This window comes from Danio rerio, chromosome 13 (genome assembly GCF_052040795.2).
Source record: "Danio rerio strain M-AB ecotype USA chromosome 13, GRCz13ab, whole genome shotgun sequence".
Classification (NCBI taxonomy): domain Eukaryota; kingdom Metazoa; phylum Chordata; class Actinopteri; order Cypriniformes; family Danionidae; genus Danio; species Danio rerio.
The window spans coordinates 53,571,258-53,587,791 of NC_141033.1; the positions used below are offsets into that span (position 1 = coordinate 53,571,258).

At 39.3% G+C, this 16,534-nt stretch overlaps 2 protein-coding genes across 6 annotated transcripts in view; one reads left to right on the forward strand and one right to left on the reverse strand.

The window, feature by feature from the left end:
- blnk (B cell linker) overlaps positions 1-16,534 on the reverse strand; it is a 221,780-nt gene that overhangs the window by 193,391 nt on the left and 11,855 nt on the right. The gene's annotated exons all lie outside the window — the stretch shown is intronic.
- dntt (deoxynucleotidyltransferase, terminal) overlaps positions 1-16,534 on the forward strand; it is a 394,622-nt gene that overhangs the window by 191,638 nt on the left and 186,450 nt on the right. For all 5 annotated transcript variants that reach the window (XM_087277888.1, XM_087277887.1, XM_087277889.1 and 2 more), the window contains 1 exon segment: positions 5,700-5,832. In XM_087277888.1, coding sequence (XP_087134014.1) covers positions 5,700-5,832 — 133 coding nt within the window.

Genomic DNA, 16,534 nt, shown 5'->3' on the forward strand with positions numbered 1-16,534 from the left:
AATGATTTCCAGTGATAAAGCACCTTGAGTGACAGACCTGAGTGCACTTTAAAGTCACTTTGCATAAAAGCATCTCCCAAATGCATGAATGTAGAATCGTGACGAGAGATCCATCAATCAGACTCGCTATTAGCAAACACAAATCTCTGCCTGCTCAAACTACTCGCACGTCTGTATATGGGTCAAAGAGGAGGATTTCTAAACTTTCAGAAGCGGGTTTATATACAGTTGATGTCTGAATTATTCGCCCTCCTCTACAATTTTTAATATTTTATGTTTTTTTTCCCAATTTCTGTTTAAATGAAAGAAGATTGTTTTAAACACATTTGCGAAACATAATAGGCTCTATTTTAATGATCTAGGAGCAAAGTGTAAAGAGCATGGTGCGAAAGAGCGTGTCTTAATCCACTTTTGCTATTGTAATGATGAATAAATACGCTCTGCATTCCGGTTTAACAGGGTTGTGCTTATTCTCTTAATGAGTTCTGGGTGTGTTTGGTGAATAAAATGCATTAAGCCAGTCAGAGTCTCGTCTCACATTCCCTTTAAAAGTCAGTTGCGCATTTACTGTTTACATGGTGGACTTTATAAGTTTCAAGAGTTCACACTTAGCTGATGATTGATAGTAAAGCTAGTTTGGCGTGCTGTCCCGGGAGAGAGCCCTGAGCTTATAAGATCCTCGAGCCCTGGGCTCCCTCCCATTGCAAGGCGAGAGGGGAGTTTGAGCTCAGGTAGATCTCCATGTCTCCCCCTCTTGCTTATTCTAGCTAAGTGTCAGATATGGATGTTGCAGGTGTACTCAGAGTTTAGCTAAAATATTTTGGATTAATTGTTAGAGTGCTTGTTTTTGAACTGTGGGAGGAAACCGGAGGAACCAGGGAAAACCCACGCGAGCAAACGAGCAAACTCCGCACAGAAAAGCTGCCTGGTTTGGAAAGGAATTAAACCAGGGGCATTCTTGCTGTGAGGCAACAGCGCTAATCGCTGGCCATCGTGACGCCCGTTTGAAAAGAGGGAAAGTAGGGTTGGGTTAGGGGGTTTCTTCGAGACGAAGATATTGAGATGAGAAAAGTCTGGTTATTTATAGTGAGCTAAGGATCGTCTGATAGGATAATTAGTTATTAGCTAAAGTCTGAACAGCTGTGAACAATCATAAGCACGTGATTATCTCGAAATTTGTTTATAAATAAACTTCAAATAAAAACTGAACGCTTCACTAGTGAGGAAACTAGTGAGTTAAACAGAGCATCTGCAGCACAAGGATAAAGAATGAGCCTCCTCCATTCAGCCTCTTTACTTTCTCTTTACTTTACTCCTTTACTTTGGTGAAGTGCAGAAACGGTGGAAACTCACTCCACTGAACACATCCATTAGCCCACATGTTTAATTTCCTTTATTAAGCGCAAAGATTCATGTCAAAACTATTTCTAAATTCAGTTCTGATCTCCAGCAGAGAAATAAATGAACAATAATAATGAAGTGTGCTCAGAAAACTGAGCTATATCCAAACACACGTCCTGTTCTTATGCTCCATATGCTGATGCAGACGTCTCCAAAACCCCACAGCTGGACACATCTACACTTGTGTTTATTAAAACAAATATAAATCTGCATATAATCAATAATACAGCTGATAATAATAACATTATACAGATGCAGATCGTCATGAATGAACTGAAAAAGCCCCCCGAGGTGAAGAAGGCATGGAGGCAGTGCTGTTTATATGTGGAAAATGATCATTTCTGGATCATTTTAATGCTTTAATTGTTTTCATCTGTGAATATATTTGTGTGTTGCTGTTCATCCTGTGTGTGTTCAGCAGTGTGTAAGTGTTTGGACCTGCATAGGCGCATAACTAACGCGCTTTGCTGGACTTTAGAGCAGATTTTAGTTTGCACCATTGGTTTCCTGGCTAAACTGAGGCATCCACCAAGAAGCTCTAGTGATAACAAACATGCCAGATGAACTTTTGTCTGTACTTAATGATGCTGTGGAAACTGTCAACTTCATAAAAGCTTATCCATTAAAATCACATATTTTATTATTTTATTTTAAGCATGTATACAGAAAATGTGTGTGTGTTGTAGTTAAAAATGCGGAGTTTAATTGGAGAAAGGGGGGGCTTGACAGGTGTCAAATATTAGAAAGGGGTGCAAACAGCAAAAAGTTTGGGAAGCACTGCTCTTTACCAAACCTACAGTTGAAGTCGAAATTATTAGCCCCCCTGAATTATTAGCGCCCCTGTTTAATTTTTTCCCTAATTTCTGTTTAATGGAGGGAAGATTGTTTCAGCACAAATCTAATCATAATAGTTTTAATAACTTATTTCTAATAACTGATTTATTTTATCTTTGCCATGCTGACAGTCAATAATATTGTGCTTGATATTTTTCAAGACACTTCTATACAGCTTAAAGTGACATTTAAAGGCTTCACTAAGTTAATAAGGTGAACTAGTTAGGTTAGGGTAATTAGGCAAGCTATTCTATAAAGATGGTTTGTTCTGTGGACTGTCGAAAAAAAAATTAGCTTAAAGGGGCTAATAATTTTGTCCCAAAAATAGTTTTAAAAAAATTAAAAACTGCTTTTATTGTAGCCGAAATAAAACAAATAAGACTTTTTCTAGAAGAAAAAATATTATCAGACATACTGTGAAAATTTCCTTGCTCTGTCAAACATCATTTGGGAAATATTTAAAAAATCAAAAAAAATCAAAAGGGGGCTAATAATTCTGACTACAACTGTACATTCAAATTCAGAAATAAAGCATTAAAAATATCACTGCAATGAGACGTTTTCCAACAAAAGCGCTTCTGAACGCTAAGCTGAAAAAGTCTTAAGAAGTTAAATGTGCATGCTGCTTTAAAGTCAGCGTGTTGTTTAAAGATCAGCAGGCTGTAAATGAGGAAAATTACGGCTGGAAAACAGCGTCGGGAAACAACCTCTCTCTCATTACAGTCGACTTTCCTAAACAACAAGTGATTAACAACACACCATAACTCCAGATTAAGACTCCAGGCCATAAAACAACAGGTCAGATAAGGCGATCGCTTTAAAAGGTAACAATAAAATCATATCATAATTCATAAAGGAGATGACAGCAGGAACACGACTGGCCTTTTCCGGCCTGATTGATGAGCTCTGAATGTTTAAGCACCAGAACTGTCATTGTACCGCTTGAGTTTGGCTCTCCGGGGCTATTAATACGATGGCTGTAACATTTTCTTTACATTACTGTCTATATCTTTAAGATAAGTTACAAGTGTCTGCTATTAAAAGACTTAAACAGTTAAGCCCTCCCGATCATATGTTTTACTTCTACTCCAAATATTTCCCAAATGATGTTGAACAGATTCAGGAATTTTTCACAGTATATCCTAGATGGTGTTTTGTCCACATGCCTCCTCATTCATTTCTCTTTTTGTGTGTCATGATCAAATGGGTCACGGCTTCATAGTGTCGTATTAAAATTAGTCTTAACTTCACATCATTTTCCAGAGCTCAAAATGAAGGATTTACTAAAATTTGTCTCTGACCACACCAAACATATTGGGCTCTATTTTGACGGTGCATGCGCAGAGCGCAAAACGCAGGGCGCAAACGCTTTTTTTAGGGCATGTCAGAACTAATTTTTGCTAACTTAAGGATGGGAAAATCCGCTTTGCACCATGGCGCATGGTCTAAAAGGGTTGAGTTTATTTTCTTAATGAGTTACAGGTGTGTTTTGAGAATAAACCAATCAGAGTCTCATCTCCCATTCCCTTTAAGAGCAGCTGCATCGTGCCATAAGCGCATTGCTATTAACATGACGTAAAGTAAGTTCACTTTCACTTTTGCTCTCGTTGATAGGAAAACCTTTACGCACAGACATCCATTACCTTATAAATAATTAATTTAGTTTGTTAAGCGCAAAGATTTGTTTAAAAACTATTTCTAAATTCAGTTCTAATCTCCAGGAAACGAATAAATGAACAATAATAACAAAGTGTGGTCAAAATACTGAGTTATTTCCTAATACACATGCTGTGCCTTATATGGTGTAAAACCTGACAGGTGGACAAATCTAAGCTTGTTTTTAATAAAACAAATATAAATATAGATATAATAAATAATTCTGCTAATAATAATAACATTATACAAAAGCAAGTTGAATGAACTGAAAAAGCCTCCCGAGATGAAGAAAGTAAGGCAGTGGTTTCATGTAGGCTAGAAATTAATATGTTTTGTAATATTTTAATCATTTATATTTATATCTTATATATATCCTTATTATATATATACTTAATATATTATATCTTTTACACATGTAAAGATATTTGCGTATTGCATCTTGTGTGTAGTGTGTAAGCCAGGCGCACTTTGCGCCAGACAATAGACCGACTTTGTTCTGGTCTAAAGAACAGACTATTTACAGTTTCTCAAAATAGCAACGCGCCAAAACACGCCTGCTTTTTTAGAGCAGAACGCCTATGGGCGCACATTTGAGCGCAAATGCACTTGCTATTTAAACAGCGTGGGGCAAAACCTCAAAATGACCCTTGCGCCGAGCTAAAAGTAGTAAAAGACTATTGTGCTGCGCCTTGCGCCACACTGCGCCGGGTGTATGATAGGGCCCAATGTGTTTCTAGGCATGGTTGCTTCAAGCAAGGAATCACAAATAGCTGTTGGTGCAAATGTTCATCCTCACATTCAGTATGCACCTGCTTTCTTTTGCCTGGAGAGTCATGCAAACACAATTAGTTTTGTCAGTCGTGCTGCTTCTCGATTCTAAGATCGCATTTGCACGAATATTGGGCGATCTTTATTGACGAACTCTGCTTTTAGGAAAGCTACAATTTAAAAATTGTTTTAAACCAGCCAAAGTGGCTAGTGGTAGTGGCTTTCCGACCCGCCACAGCTCAAATCTACCCGCATTTGGCGGGTGTTAATGTCAAGCCCTGTATATATATATATATATATATATATATATATATATATATATATATATATATATATATATATATATATATTTCAGCTTTGGCGGTTTAGACAGCCGCTCCCACTAGCCACTTTGGCAGGTTGGAAATCATTTTTACATTGTAGTTTTCTTAAAGCAGGGTTCGACAGTAAGGATGGCCCAAAATGCGTGCAAATGTGATCTTAGAATCGAGAAGCAGCATGACTAAAAACAGTAACTGTGTTCGCGTGAGACAAAGCAGGTGAACACCGTATGAGAGGATGATTAAGCCTGGTTTATACTTCTGCGTCAAGTGACCGGTGTAACCCACGGCGCATGCAACGCGCGCAGCTGTGCATTTATACTTCTGCGCGCTGTCTCTGTTGGTCTGCATTAACACTTCCAAAACGCTAGTTGGCAGTGAGGTGTAAATGTTCCTCTGTGTCGAGTTTCTTCGCTGCTGTTTTGCTTTTCCTGAACACTTCCTGAATGTACAAGTGACTCAAACTTGCTCATTTTGAGGCAGGAACCGGCGGACGTGCAACAACTTTAACTATGAGGTAAACACAAAACAAAACTTTCCATCCGGAGCTCCTTCACGGGACTCCACACTTGTAAACAATCGCTCCATTGGGATAGCGCCATTCACGCGGCTCTCGGTGCCGCCCAGACTCGTCAACGCTACCAAGCCGACCAATCAGAGAGCTTGCGCTACGCGTTGAGCCGACGTGTAGTCTGATAGTTTTCTCCATGCTGTCTGCAGGATTTCTGTTTTATGAGGACATCAGTGTTCCGGTGAGCAGAGCTGAAGCTGCAGCACTGAAGATGATGATGGAGGAGGCTCTGCTCTTCATCAACCCCTCCGCCACCGTCACCATCACCGGTGGATTCCGCAGGTGCACTTCTCTTACTTTCATTTCAGTTCAGTTCAATTCAATTCTATGAACTTGATTTAAATGCAATTCAGATCTATCCAGTTCAGATCTATTTCAGTTCATTTCAAGTCAATTAATTTCAGCTCAAGTTTTTCCATTTCATTTCATTTCAAATAAATTACATTCACTTAATTTCAGATCATTTCAAATTAATAAAATTTAATTTTAGAAAAATTTGTTTCAAATACATTCAGAAACATCCTGTTCATTTAATTTCAATTAATTGAATTTACGTTCAGTTAATCTCAGTTCAATTTAAGTTCAATCAAATTAATTTCAATTCAGCTCAGTTCAGTCACATTCCTTTCAGTTCAGTGCAATGCATTTAGTTCAGTTGAGTTTAATTTAAGATCAGTTCAGTTAACCTAAGTTCAGTTTAAATCTAATTTCAGTTCAATTCCTTCAATTCAGTCCAATTCATTTAATCAGCTCAATTTAGTTAAGTTCAACTCAACTCTAACAATTTAATTTAATTTAATTTAATTTAATTTAATTCATTTCAGATCAGTTAAGTTAAATTAATTTCAGATCAGTTCAACTAATTTAATTTAATTTAGGCAATGTAGTGATGCAGCAGGTAGTGCTGCCGCCTCACAGCAAGAAGGTCGCTGGTTCAAACCTTGGCTTAGTTGGTGTTTCTGTGTGGAGTTTGCATGTTCTCCCTGCGTTCGCGTGGGTTTCCTCTGGGTGCTCCGGTTTCCCCCACAGTCCAAACACATGCGGTACAGGTGAATTGGGTAGGCTAAATTGTCCATAGTGTATGAGTGTGTGTGGATGTTTCCCAGAGATGGGTTGCGGCTGGAAGTGCATCCGCTGCGTAAAAATGTGCTGGATAAGTTGGCGGTTCATTCAGCTGTGGCGACCCCTGGTTTTATAAAGGGACTAAGCCGATAAGAAATTAAATTAAATTAATAAGTTCAGTTCAGTTCAGTTCAGTTCAATTAATTGAATTTAGGTTCAGTTAATTCCAGTTCAGTTTAATTTAAGATTAGTTCAGTCAAATTAGTTTCGATTCAGCTCAGTTCGATTTATTTCAATTAAATTCCTTTTCAGTTTTGATTTCAATTCAATGCATTTAATTTGTTCAATTCAGTTCAACTTAACTCAATTCTATTAATTAATTTCAGATCAATTACATTGTTTGATTTAATTCAAGTAATTTAATTTAATTTTAAACCGGATAAATCCAGTTCAATTAATTTAATTTAAATTCAGTTCCGTTAATTTCAGTTCAGTTCAATTCAATTCAACTCAGTTCAGTTGAGTTTAATTTAAGATCAGTTCAGTTAAATTAAGTTCAGTTCAGTTCAACCTAATTTTAATTAAATTAATTTCAATTCAATTCATTTAATCAATTCAGATCAGTTGAACCCAATTCAATTAGTTTATTTTCATTTAATCTCAGTTCAATGCAATTCAGTTCAATTCAATTAAGTTTAAATCAACTAATTTCAGGTTAGTTCAGTTCAATTCCATTCGATTAAAGTCATCTTTATTTCTCTAGCACTCTTTCTAGAATGTAGAGTTAGAGTATCGAGCTTTATAATCATTATGGATCAGTCAGATCATTTCGTGTTATTACAGAGAGTCAGAGCAGAATCATGCAGCAGTAGTTCAGCAGAAACCTCAGTGCAGCCTGTAAAAGCATGATCTGATGATCTTAATATGTGCATCAGTGAGTCTGAGAGCATTATAATGTCATCCATTCACTGCAGAGCGCCCAGCGCAATAATCCCCAGATCAGATTTCCAGCATGTAAATGGAAAAGGTGTGTGTTGTACCTGGAGGGCGCTCGTCTTTCAGAAAGTGTGACCAGAAGGTTACCAATCCTAATAACATTCGCCAGCCGGAAAATGCCAGACATCCTCATATAATCATGTGCTGTTTGCAGCATCAATACATTTGTGATGGGGAGACGGCGGGTTTTATCCACCTGTCGCTGTTTTGTTGGGAGGTTTGGGCTTTTATAGCTGCAGTTTGATTTGAGTTGCTTGGAGATGAACGAACGGCTGGAAGAACACGATACTCTTCAGATTGTTGTTTTTCTGCTGATAGTCATTCAGACTCAATGATTTACATTGAGACTCTCGTCTGCTGCAATCATATATGCTTGAAAACTGAGTTATGATTAGATAATCGCTTGCTCAGCTTGACACAATGAACTAGGTGATGATAATAAGACAGTGAGATTATTATTATTATTATTATTATTATTATTATTATTATTATTATTGTTGGAGTGAATTAGATTATTATTTCTATGGCGAATGTTGTGGAAACGTTTATTCAGACTTCGTCTGAGGGCTTATTAGACTTAATGACGAAGGATCAATTATTAGAGATAGCAACCCATTACGAAATTGAGCTCTCCGCACTTCAGAAGAAAAAAAGAGGGCGAAGCCAAAATTCACGTTTCAAAAGTTTATTTTAAGCCCACTGTGACCAAGCATTAGCAAAACGCCACGCCAACTCGCACGCCGCTGGTCTTCGTCCAACCCTTAGCATCAGGGAGTCTCTCTCAAACAGTGGCAGGACGCTGATAAAAGAGCGCACACTTAGACTCAGGTGTTTCCCAGTCATCTGATTATGCCCCCATTGCCCCGCAATGTTATAGCGCAACTGTAGAGGGAGCAAAACAGACATACAGACAGACAGGGCGGACAAATGACAGCGCAGCGGGCGTCACAACGTAGCCCCATATTAATTTTTGGAGATCCCGAATTGTGTAGCCAGAGGTATGTATGGCTGCGTTTTGTCGTTCAAACGAACGCTACGAAGCGGTGTGATGCCATTCCTTTTCACGCTACCAGCTGACCGTTTACCTTAGTATGGACGACCTTCCTGCAGTTACCAGTTTGGCTTGTGGCTCGCCATGTACGTTGGAGGATTTGAGATGCAGAGAGGAGTTGACCACAATGACGGGGTTCAAGTCTGGTAAAGAACGGTTTCAGAAAGCAGGTAAGACAAAAACAAAAGCCAAGAAAATAAAACAAACAAGTAAATATCAGGGTGAGAATGTGGTCAAATCTAAAAATGTGGTAAAAATTAAGCGGCCGCAAGGGCTTTTCTTTTTCCGGATGGCTTTGGTCAGTCAGTCAGTCGACAGCAGCCTCTGGTGGATTTACGTGAGAACAGCAGGCGTGAATGACACTCATGTAAGAAATCTGAGATCTGTAAAAGCGTACACAGCGACCTCTAGTGGATTCACAAGAACTGCAAAAATGACACATCTCCTGGGATGAATTTCGTGCTCTCCAGAAATGTATATAGTGGTATATTTTTTAGAATGAGCCTGGGTTGGTGTCAAATTGTGTTTGTTTGTCTTGTCTGTCTTGCGGGTTGCACCTTGACTGCTACGGAAGGGAAAAGGGGCCAAAAAGATGACGCAACCTTTTACGCACATTCAGGTGTTGCACAGGGTGCTCCTGGACCTAAAGAAAGTCTTTGACACGATTAATCACAGTATCTTACTAAATAAATAAAGCAAGTTAGAAGAAGCCTTATAGTGGTTTGGGTCTTATTTGGGTGGAAGACAGCAGTATGTGAGCAATAGACTGATTTCACGTGGCTGCCTTTTTTAAGTGTGGTTTATTCATAAACTAATTTCGAGAGGATCACGTGCTTATAATCAACACGGCTGGCTCCTTGTTAGCTCTGTAATCAGCCCTATTAGATGATTGTGGAAGCATTATAAATACCCTGAGTTTTTCACTCCAGTCATCTTCGTCTTGAAGCTTCCCCCCTTTCCGCCCCTACATCCTCCCACTTTTTCTGATCGGGGGACACGGTGGCCCAGTGGCTAGCACTGTTGCCTCACAGCAAGAACACCGCCGGTCCAACCCATCGGGCTGGTTGGTGTTTCTGTGTGGAGTTCACATGTTCTCCCCGTGTTCGCGTGGGTTTTCCCCGGGTTCCACGGTTTCCTCCCATCGTCCAAAAACATAAACCATAGCCAATCTACTAAAACAAATTATCACCCAATACAACCTGAGTTTACACTTCTCACGGTGACAAGCAGGGGAGTTCTCGAGACCTACCTGACCTCGAATTCCCCTCTTGCTCTTCTAACAGGAGGGAGCCCCGGGCTCGAGGATATTACGAGCTCAGGGCTCTCTCCCGGGACAGCATGCCAAATACGCTTTATTGATTATCAGCTAAGTGTGAACTCTTGAAAAGCGAAATCGAGGCTGCGGTGGGAGGAAACCAGGAAGTATCGTTGGGAGTTACACAGGAACGTTGTGTACTTTGCTGTATATATTATCAGCGAAGAGAAAGCGACACAAATGAATAATTTCACCATGTTCCCAGTGACCCGAAGGTCCGTTCTGAATGATTAGTGAAAATAAAAAGGGATATCAGAGCTCATTTTCAGCTAAGTTAAGGGAAATGGCACTAGTTTGTAACACTCGTCTTTAAATCAACGGGATACACAAGAAAAAAATAAAAGATATGGTTCAATTCTCTAGTTTCTGTATTCAAGTTTTATCATGGATTGAGAGATAGTCTATGTAATGGAACCACAAATGTCTCTGAACAAGTCTTAACAATGAAACAAAAACACAAACAACATTTATACAATAACATAATACAAAAATGGTGAGTGAGGGTGTGTGTGTATGTATGTATGTATATGTGCAAAGTCCAAAGTCCGTGGATGAGAGTATATGCAAAATGGATTGTTCTCACCAGAAAGGTTTGAGTCCAGATAATTGTACCATCATAAGTTGCAAGTGTCCTCTTAGGATAGTCTTTACTTCAGACCTGAAAGACTAACAAGTCCAAAAAGGGCAAAAAATCCACACAAACGATTGTCCTTCGCACACAAAAACAAAAAAAAGGTAGACCTTGGCAAACTCTTACTCCATGTGCTCCTCTGACGTCTTCAGATGACACTGTGAGTAATGTCCAGGTGCCCTCTATCTCCCCCTTGTGGTGAGTATGTTATGTGAATGTGTATATATAGAAAAAAGATCAACAGAACAGGAAATAGAACACCGATACATTCACCTCACCTCATCCCTTCAAAATAAAGAATCTAAAATAAAAGTCCATAACTCATTTGTATATTCGGAGCCTCAAGAACTGTGAGTATGCTTTACTGCCAGGCCTATTCACACATTTAATGAACATAACAGAAAGCGTACCTCAATTATGTGGCAGCGCTACAAGTTAGCGAACGTTTTCTTTCCCAAACACACATTTTAGATGCCATTGATCAAACTCGAGTTAATGAACTGATTCTTTCACTATATTAGACTCGTCACCATACTGAATTAAAAGAAAAACTGTCATTTAAGGCACTGTTGATGGCTTTCTGAAAACAGCGCTGATTTGCCATTGTGTTCACGTGCGCGACAGAAATGCTTGTGATTGGTCGAGAAGGTCATCAGTTCACCCTCCGCTGTTTACTGAGCACAAACACAACCGAGCCGCGCTCCAGTCCATGTATCTGTGCTTGCACTGGGTGAAGAGCGGTAAACTGAGTGCAAACACAAATACACGGAGACTGGAGCATAAAGCAGCCGTGAAGATCAGTCGAGTCATCTGCGCTCAGCAGCGCTTCAATATTAGCGGTAAATGGACGTTTTTAAAACTTCAGTACCGGGACAACACTATTACAGACAACACGAGGGCGTGCTACAGAGGACTGCAGTGTTTTATCGCACACCGGGTTACACATACTGAAGCAGGAAAGCATCCCCACGGTGTTTAACTGGTGCCATGAACTGAATTCTAGGTGGACACTTGAGCATATTACTCTTACAGAGGCTGTGATGTTGTTTGATGCCTAATTTGCTTTTAATTGTTTAAATTAAACTTACTGAATAATATTAAAGTGATGTTTACACCATTTCTGCATTTTAAAATCTCTGCAACAGCTGGAGGTTTGTAGTCCACAGCATCTTACTGCAATATTTACAGTGCTGGTCCTATACTTGCGGGTTTCTTCCCACCACAGCCAAATGGTGGCCGCTTGAAATAAGTGGATGGAGTGAAGTAATCTGTGTGTTCAAACAATATTGGAGTACCTCAAGGGTCTATTCTTGGCCCAGTGTAGTTTACAATGTACATAAATGATCTTCCCGATCGCTGCCCAGGGGTTAACTGCTAGTTATATGCAGATGACACAGTCACCTATGTGTCTGCTAAAGCACCTTGCCAAGCAGATGAGCAACTGACTCAGGCTTTACAACATATTTCAAGATGGCTTGAGTTTTTTCATTTAGCGTTAACTGTCAAGCAGTGGTGTAAAGTAACTAATTACAAGTACTCAAATTACTTATTTTGGTCAATTTCTAACAAAAATCTCCTTAGATGCTGGCTAGACATGTAATTTTGGTCACCTGACATCACAACCTAAATCTAACTACTACAACCACTACAACTAAAAATGCTAATAATATTAATAATAATGTTAATAATAATGCTAATAATAATAATAATAATGTTAATAATAATAATAATAATAATAAAGTTTAAAATAATAATAATGCTAATAATAACAACATTAATAATAATAATAATAATAATAATAATAATATTAATAATAATAATAATAATGTTAATAATACTTATAATAAAAAATAATACTATTAATAATGCTAATAATAACAAAAAAAATAATAGCAATAAAAATAATTATGATGATAATAATAATAATAATAATAATTAAAAATAATAATAACAATATTAATGATAACAATAATTATTAAAATAATGATAATAATAGTGATAATGATAATAATAATAATACTATTAATAATATGACAACTAATAAAAAAAAATAATGATAATAATAAAAAATAATGATACTATTAATAATACTAATAATAATAATAATAATAATAATAATAATAATGATTACAATAATAATAATACAAATAACATTACTAATAACAACAACAATAATAATAAAAAATAATAATATTAATAATAATGATAACAATTATAATAAAAATGTGTTTATAATAATAATTATTATTTTTAAGTTTATTTATGTGTCTTTATGAACAATATATGTCTGCAACCAAAAAACAGCTATCTTTATGTGCTCTTCTCATAGCCGTAATAATATTTCTACTATATATTCTATTCTCTATCCCAACCCTAACCCTAAACTTACAGGAGACAACAGTCTCACATTTTCAAAACACTTCACTACGTCTTATTCATGAGCCGCTTTCCTCATGAGGTTCAAAAACAGGTCCCCACAAGGTTACAGTTTACTGGCATTGCTCTGCATCTGAGGGCATTTGGTCCCCAGAACGTTAGGGATGCAAGACACTTTCTCACACACATGTATTTATAAATCCTTTAAGCATTACTCTGGTTGTTTGTTTTTTGCATTAGTAATGAAGTGTTATACACGTCTGCTTGTGTTGTGTTATTTCTGCCGCATTTGTTTCCTCAGGCCGTGTTTCTGACACTGCATAATGACATCTCTTTGAAGACGGATATTTCGGGAATCTAATAATGTCCTGGATGCGATCAGGCTTCCAGCAGTTCTGAAGTCTGTTTAGTCGTGATAGTGCGCTGTTTCTTCCGCTGATATCATGCTCCTGACATGCAGATAAGTGAGTAAAAGCGAATCTGTGCCATCGCCGCGCACCTTGTCAGAAAAGCAGTTTATCTTGTCGGTAGTGCTTTATTTCAGGCTGCCTTTTTATATCTTATTTGCTTGATAAATCTGGCTGATGTGTTCTGTGAGGATCTTGGCGGATGAGAGATATTATTAGCGCACGCAGAGGAGCAGATGTCAGATGATGGCAGATGCTGTGCAAATCAACTCTGTGATCAAGATCTGACGCTGTTTTATAGTAACGCGTGTTCAGATGTTTGATGACGTCACCGGATGGGTTTACATGCACACGGTGTTGGGTACTGCAGAAAATCTAATCAATGCATTAATTAAAAATTAGGAACAAAAAAATGGTTTATTTATAAATTAAACACACGTGTGTTTGGGTGTATTTGCATGTGTGTGCCTGTGCGTTTGTGAGTGTTTGCATGCATGCATGTGTGTGTGTGTGTGTGTGTATGTGTATGTGTATGTGTGTGTGCACATGTTCGTCTTTGTGCATTCGCGCGCGCGCGTGTGTGTGTGTGTGTGTGTGTGTGTCTGCGTGTGTGTCCTTGCATATGTGCATTTGCCAGTGTGTTTGTTTTCGTGCCTGCATGTGTTTGCGTGCGTGCATGCATGTGTCTGTGTGTGTGTGTGTGTATGTGCATGTGTGCGTGCGTGCACATGTTAGTCTTTGTGCATTCGCATGTGCGTGTTTGCATGTGTGTTTGCTTGCGTGTTTGCATGTGCATTTGCATGTGTATGTATGCGTGTGTTTACGTATGTGTGCGTGTGTTTATGTGTGTGCTTGTCTGTGTGTGTGTGTGTCTGCGTGTGTGTCCTTGCATGTGTGCGTTTGCCAGTGTGTTTGTTTGCGTGCATATGTATATGTATGCATGCATGTGGCCGCGCGTGTGTGTGTTTGTGCGTACACGCATTTGTCTGTGCATTTGCCTTTGCATTTGCGTGTGTTTGTGTGAATGTGTGTGTTTGTGCACATACATGTGTGTTTGGGTGTTTTTGCATGTGTGTGCCTGTGCGTTTGTGAGTGTTTTCGTGCCTGCATGTGTTTGCGTGCATGCATGTGTGTGTGTGTGTGTATGTGTATGTGTGCGTGCACATGTTAATCTTTGTGCATTCGCATGTGCGTGTTTGCATGTGTGTTTGCTTGCGTGTTTGCATGTGCATTTGCATGTGTATGTATGTGTGTTTACGTACGTTTGTGTGTGTGTTTATGTGTGTGCTTGTCTGTGTGTATGTTTGTGTCTGTGTGTGTGTGTGTGTCCTTGCATGTGTGTGTTTGCCAGTGTGATTGTGTGCGTGTATATGTATACGTATGCATGCATCTGTGCATTTGCCTTTGCCTTTGCGTGTGTGTTTGCGTACATGTGTGTGTTTGTGCACATACATGTGTGTTTGAGTGTTTTTGCATGTGTGTGCCTGTGCGTTTGTGAGTGTTTGCGTGCCTGCATGTGTGTTTGCTTGCTTGGATGTGTGTGTGTGTGTATGTGCATGTGTGCGTGCACATGTTAGTCTTTGTGCATTCACGTGTGCGTATTTGCATGTGTGTTTGCGTGCATGTTTGCATGTGCATTTGCGTGTGTTTACGTATGTGTGTGTGTTTGTGTGTGCATGTCTGTATGTGTGTGCGTGTGTATGTGCTTACGTGTGCGTTTGCCAGTGTGTTTGTGTGCGTGCATATGTATATGTATGTATGCATGTGGGCACGCGTGTGTGTGTTTGTGTGTGCATGCTATTGTCTGTGCATTTGCCTTTGTATTTGCATGTGTGTTTGCGTGAATGTGTGTGTTTGTGCACATACACGTGTGTTTGGGTGTATTTGTATGTGTGTGCCTGTGCATTTGTGTTTGCGTGCCTGCATGTGTGTTTACATGCGTGCATGTGTGTGTGTGTGTGTGTATTTGCATGTGTGCGTGCACATGTTTGTCTTTGTGCATTCGTGTGTGCGTGTTTGCATGTTCATTTGCATTGCTTTGTATTGTTTACGTATGTGTGTGTGTGTGTGTGTGTGTTAATGTGTGTGCTTGTCTGTGTATGCGTGTTTGTCAGTGTGTTTGCGTACATGCATATGTATGTATGCGTGTGTGGGCTTGCATGTGTGTGTCTTTGTTTGTGCACGCGTTTGTCTTTGTGCATTTGTGTGTGTGTTTGTGTAACGGAGGCCAACTAGTAAGTGCTGTGCAGGTAAACCTCACTCCTCTGACCTCTAAAGGTGCTTTAGCGACAGTCACTAGAGGTCATGGTCTTTAGCCTCCTTGATAGAGCAACCGACTCCCATGTGGCAGGTCGCCGGTTCGATACTATCTCGGAGCGGGTTGGGTGGAGTAGGACCGGCGGGGTTACATTTGCTGGTGTTTGCATTTGTGTTTGCGTGTGTGTACGTGTGTGTGTGTGTGTGTGTGTGTGTGTGTGTGTGTTTGTGCGTGTACGCATGTGTCTGTGCATTTGCCTTTGTGTTAGTTTGCGTATGTGTGTGTGTGTCTGTGTGTGCATATATGTGTGTGTGTGTGCGCGTGCGCGTGTAGGTTTGTGTGTTTGTGTGCACGTGTGTGTGTGTGTGTGTGTGTGTGTATGTGTGTATGTGTGTGTGTGTGTGTTTTGCTGCTGTTGTTTTATAGGCTCCTCCACAGACTCAGACACAAACTCAGATTGAAATGTGTGTGTGATTTATTATGTGTACAAATTGGCCTCGGGCTTCTTTCAAAACTACGAGCAAAATATGAGGCTCCTGGATTCCTCCTGGACATACACACACACAAACACACACACACACACACACACACACATACACACGCCTTAGACCTGCAGCCGGCTCCGGGTTTGCCAGTTTCATCTTTTCTCACACTGAAAGACTTCAAGAAAGCAAAGAAATATCTCACAAATCCCTCAGATTTACACTGACGGCGCGTGCAGAGCTCAGTCTGTCTGTCTACTGTATTTACAGCTTAGCAACCGCATAGCAACCACAAGCGGCCTACATCAGCTTTTAGATATTTGACACGGTTTTAAACTTTTACACCAGTCAAACACTCTTCTTGCTGCGTGAGTGAGTGAGTGAGTGTGTGTGTGTGTGTGTCTGTG